The sequence below is a fragment of the Debaryomyces fabryi genome (genome assembly GCF_001447935.2).
Source record: "Debaryomyces fabryi strain CBS 789 chromosome Unknown contig00311, whole genome shotgun sequence".
NCBI lineage: Eukaryota > Fungi > Ascomycota > Pichiomycetes > Serinales > Debaryomycetaceae > Debaryomyces > Debaryomyces fabryi.
Window position 1 is genome coordinate 1 of NW_015385737.1, and position 4385 is coordinate 4385.

The 4385-nt window shown below is 33.9% G+C and overlaps 3 protein-coding genes across 3 annotated transcripts; 1 reads left to right on the forward strand and 2 right to left on the reverse strand.

Annotated features, from left to right (window-relative positions):
• Positions 1-645: 645 nt before the first annotated feature.
• On the forward strand, positions 646-939 carry AC631_05870 (uncharacterized protein; the record flags this gene model as incomplete). Its single annotated transcript, XM_015614699.1, has 1 exon — positions 646-939. One exon carries the CDS (start codon positions 646-648, stop codon positions 937-939), a length of 294 nt encoding a protein of 97 aa, XP_015464471.1.
• Positions 940-1619: 680 nt separating this feature from the next.
• AQY1 (Aqy1p) lies at positions 1620-2546 on the reverse strand (the record flags this gene model as incomplete). The annotated part of the gene is made up of 1 exon (XM_015614700.1): positions 1620-2546. One exon carries the CDS (start codon positions 2544-2546, stop codon positions 1620-1622), a length of 927 nt encoding a protein of 308 aa, XP_015464472.1.
• Positions 2547-4036: 1490 nt separating this feature from the next.
• Positions 4037-4246, reverse strand: AC631_05872 (uncharacterized protein; the record flags this gene model as incomplete). The annotated part of the gene is made up of 1 exon (XM_015614701.1): positions 4037-4246. One exon carries the CDS (start codon positions 4244-4246, stop codon positions 4037-4039), a length of 210 nt encoding a protein of 69 aa, XP_015464473.1.
• Positions 4247-4385: the final 139 nt, after the last annotated feature.

Genomic DNA, 4385 nt, shown 5'->3' on the forward strand with positions numbered 1-4385 from the left:
CCAGCTTTAGATGGAGTATCACCAAGCTCAATTTGAAATAATAATGGTAGTATAAAAAGATAAGCATAACCTGCTAAACCAATCAAAAAATTGAAACCAATAAGACAAATGGGAAATAATCCCTTGAATTTATTAATAGGAATTATAGGATTTGCTGTAGTATTGCATTCAACATACAAAAAATAAAACAACAAGGAAATTCCGCTAATTCCTAAACAAATTAATCTATAATCATTCCAAGCCAATATATTACCTCCCAAAGTTAAAACGAAAAGTTGAAAAGTTAGCGCACTGACTAATATTATGGATCCTTTTATGTCAATCTTCGAAAATATGTTTTCCATAGAAGTATGAGAAGAATCATTAAATCCCGGTTGATTTGGAATATTTTTAAACGTAATGATAATACTTATCATAGCAGGAAAAATTTGAATTATGAAACACCACCTCCACCCTAATGTCAGAGAAATATACCCGCCTAACGAAGCACCACAAATAGCACCAAAACCTAATAATAAATTTTGAAAAGCTTGAAATAAACCTCTTTTCTCAGGAGTTACGATATCTGAATTAATAATAGTTGAAAGTGTAATTAAACCACCACCACCTATACCTGTAAATGCCCTCATTAAGTTTAACATCAACATGCTTTTAGCAATAGAGCATCCAATACATCCAAGTAAAAAGCAAACAACAGCAAAAATCACACATTTCCTTCTACCAATGATATCAGAGAATGATCCATACAAGGGCTGGAAGGCTGTAGAAGTAATCAAATATGAAGTTGTAATCCAAGATGCTAAATTCATAGCTCCAAATTCATTGCCTATAGTAGTATATATCGAAGCAGCTACGGTACCATCAAATCCAGAAAGAAACACGTTTGTAAGCAAAGATAATTCAATCCAGAGGAAGTTATCTACCAGTGAAAATATATAACTAGATTGTTTAACGGTGGGTGACAGTGAATATTCATCCCCTTCAATCTGAACTCCTAATAAATTTTCTGTTTTGTCGATTAGAGAGCTTCGCTCATCTACTTTCCTAACTTCTGCCATGTCCTTGTTTTTCAATAATTCAATTTAATAATAACTAGAATCTTTTTCTTTAGATATAATGATGGAAAATATAGATCTAATATTTCGGTTCGGTACAAAACTTTTTTTCATGTGGATGCATTTATGAGTGTCTTTAAACTGTGGCATTAGATGAGATAAAGCGTGAAGTAATGTAAAACTGTCGTGATATTCGCATTCTTCCATGTAACGTCATTTTCTATAAAAAGTATAAACTCTGTAAGTGAATTGTAGTATATGGACCCAATATATTTCATGTGATGCATATTATGATTCTATATCATACAAGTTTCAGATTAGTGATGAATTCAGGCGCACTGGTAAGAGTGGTTGCAAAATTTCTACATGCAAACTTGCATTAAGTCGTAGTATTTTATATACTCAAAAGTATCTATTAAAAATTCAAATATTATTAAAGGAATATATATATATAGGAAATATTAAATATATATATGATTATGTAGCTTGAGCACTTAAAGTGGCATTAATTAAAGTAAGTGGCTCGTTTCTTTAGAAAACTTTCGCGGATTAGCTAGATAAAAATTAGTTATTATTCTTCAGCCTAGCTTCCTGTAATATAGTACCACGGTGACCGAACTTAATTATTTTGTAAGCTAATACGGCAACAGCTCCTCCAATAACTGGGCCAAGCCAATATATCCAATGGTAACCTGGGAAATCTTTTGCTGCAACTGCTGGGCCAAAAGATCTTGCTGGATTCAAACCAGCTCCAGTAGTTGGAACGCAAATCATGTGGCCTAAGAACAATGACAAACCAATGGGCAAATATGCCATTCCACCAAAAGGACTGACTTCAATTGCAGTAAAAAGAACAGTGAATACTAGCAAAGCAACACCAAATGCTTCTAAGAACAATCCCCTAGTAACGCTAACAGATGCATCTTTCGCATTTGCAAATGTTACAGGCCCGGGATACATGGCAGATGCAGTTCCAGCCGCCGCCATTCCGGCAATTACTTGAACAATACTTTCAACTAAGAATCTGAACATACTAATGTTTCCATTTAAAAATAAACCCCAAACTACTGCAGGGTTATGATGACCACCGGAAAAATTCGAAGTACAAGCTGCAACCACTAACAATGAAATACCGAAACCAAACGAAATGTTATACACACGAGGAGCATAGAAGCCATCTTCCACTCCTTGCTGATTGGCAACACTAGCAATCAAGTAAGCAGATAATAAGAAGACGTATGTACCGAAGAATTCTGCACCATAGATAGAGACTCTCTTCTCATCGTCAGTAAAAAAAATAGTAAACTTATATAACGGTTCACGAGCTGGATTGACTGCCAAGGCCTCTTCTTCAATACCTTGAGCCTCAAGGTCTGGTGACAACCTATTTTCCCTTTCAAATCTTTCAGGGTTACGATGGTTTAATCCTTCAGAGTCAATGGTAGTTCTCTTTTCAGGTTCTAGTGAATCACTTCCTAATGTGCTCTCCATTTTTCTTCAAAGTAGTTCTAATAATGTAATAAATGGATTCTGGAAATGAATACATATCAGGGGAAATTAAGGTCAATTTATTTGCGATTTATACCTTCCAAGCATATAAAGGCATATCTTTTCCGCTTACGTACTTGATGTAGAGAGCCACTAAATATAGCCGCCAATTAAATAAATCGCCTGAATTATGGCATCATCTATCGAAAAGACTTAGGAAGCAATAATAGACATTTATTGTAGCCAAACTCTAATTTTACTTTTATGGAACTCATACAATAAGAAGATTTCCCAAAATGGAACCTTAAATGCCGAATATATTATCTACAAATCTAGTCACTACAATAATCAAACTAAACAGACAAATCAAAGGATATGATTATTAATTTATTCCCTCATGCAATTGTTTTACAATGACCTGTTGACGTTTGTGTGTAAGAATAATAACTCTTGGAAAGTATTTCCGCTCTGGTACTTTCAAAACTTTCCTTGCTGGTGATCGTTAGCATCATGAAACTAGTAGAATAATAATAGGTGCAAAGTAATAATAGTGAGAGCTGAAATTAGTATTGTTAGGCTTACGCTGAATGAAAAATAACCAAGTTTATACGACGAAGGTTGACCTTAAAGCAATATCTTGTGCATTCATTGATATGATACACAGTGACCATTTTGAATTAAAGGACATTATTTTTTAGTTTTTCGGCCTAATTTCGGTTGTTCTTGCATATAAATTATCTCTCGCGCAGAATGCGCCGAACTTTAGCTAAACAAAGGAAACTTCACGCGCATTATGGGGTGATTGGTATCTATTTTTTGTATCATGAGTTTTCAGTTGTAGATATATTGATTTATCCAACCAGTTTCAGTTTCATGCTTGAATGGATAATTATTCTGAAAGTATAATATATGGTGTTTTCAAAGTAACAGAACTATTCTTAAACTAGTATCTAGAATTTTTCTTATCGTCGTAAATTTGGCCTAGATCTAAATATACGATCTAGACCGAGCGTGCATGATTGAGGATACATGCCTGTACAGTTCAGACAATAAAAAAACCAAGCTTCAACATGCAGGTAATTATCAGTATTGTTTAACTACGTAAGTATTTTACCATTCATAGATTTGCTCAACTAAGGTTGCTTGTTAAGTCCTTTGGTTTAGGAAACTAGGGGCATATGTGAACCTTGCTCTTACTGTTATTTTTTAGTAAAATTCTTCTGTAGCCAAAAATTAATGAATTACTTCACTTGCTTGATTTCATATATAATTAACCACTTCCCCCCTTATGATAGTTTATTAGTATCTTTCAGTGGCCAGTCAGATTCTTGTATTCATATCCAGTGACCTGTATTAATCGAATTAAAAAAAAAAACAATAGGCATTTTTATCATAAAACTATATATGTATTAAAGAATCCTTATTTTTGAGATGGAGCCTTTGTTCGATTCCCTATTACTCATCTCCCATATCTTTGGTTTCTAGCGGGCTAACTATTGCTTTTGAACAATCATAACCTCTTCACCAACGACCAGAACATCGGAAGATTGTTTAATTTCATCAATTTCATTAATTTCATTTCTATTCGAGGATAAATCTTGGTGAAACCTCTCGGGCCCTAAAAATATGATTACTATCACATATATAAAAACAGCTCCACAAAAAATTCCCATAACTTTTCCGTAGTTGTAAGCGTCGGTCATTCCTGGTTTACTGAGAGGAAATCTAGTACCGAGCTCAGCTTCAATGGTTGAAGATCCAGAAGTAGCAAGATTACCCAATTGGTATACTATATTTAGTTAGTTATCATATTAAAAAAGCCTTACTTTAAGTTCATGAATT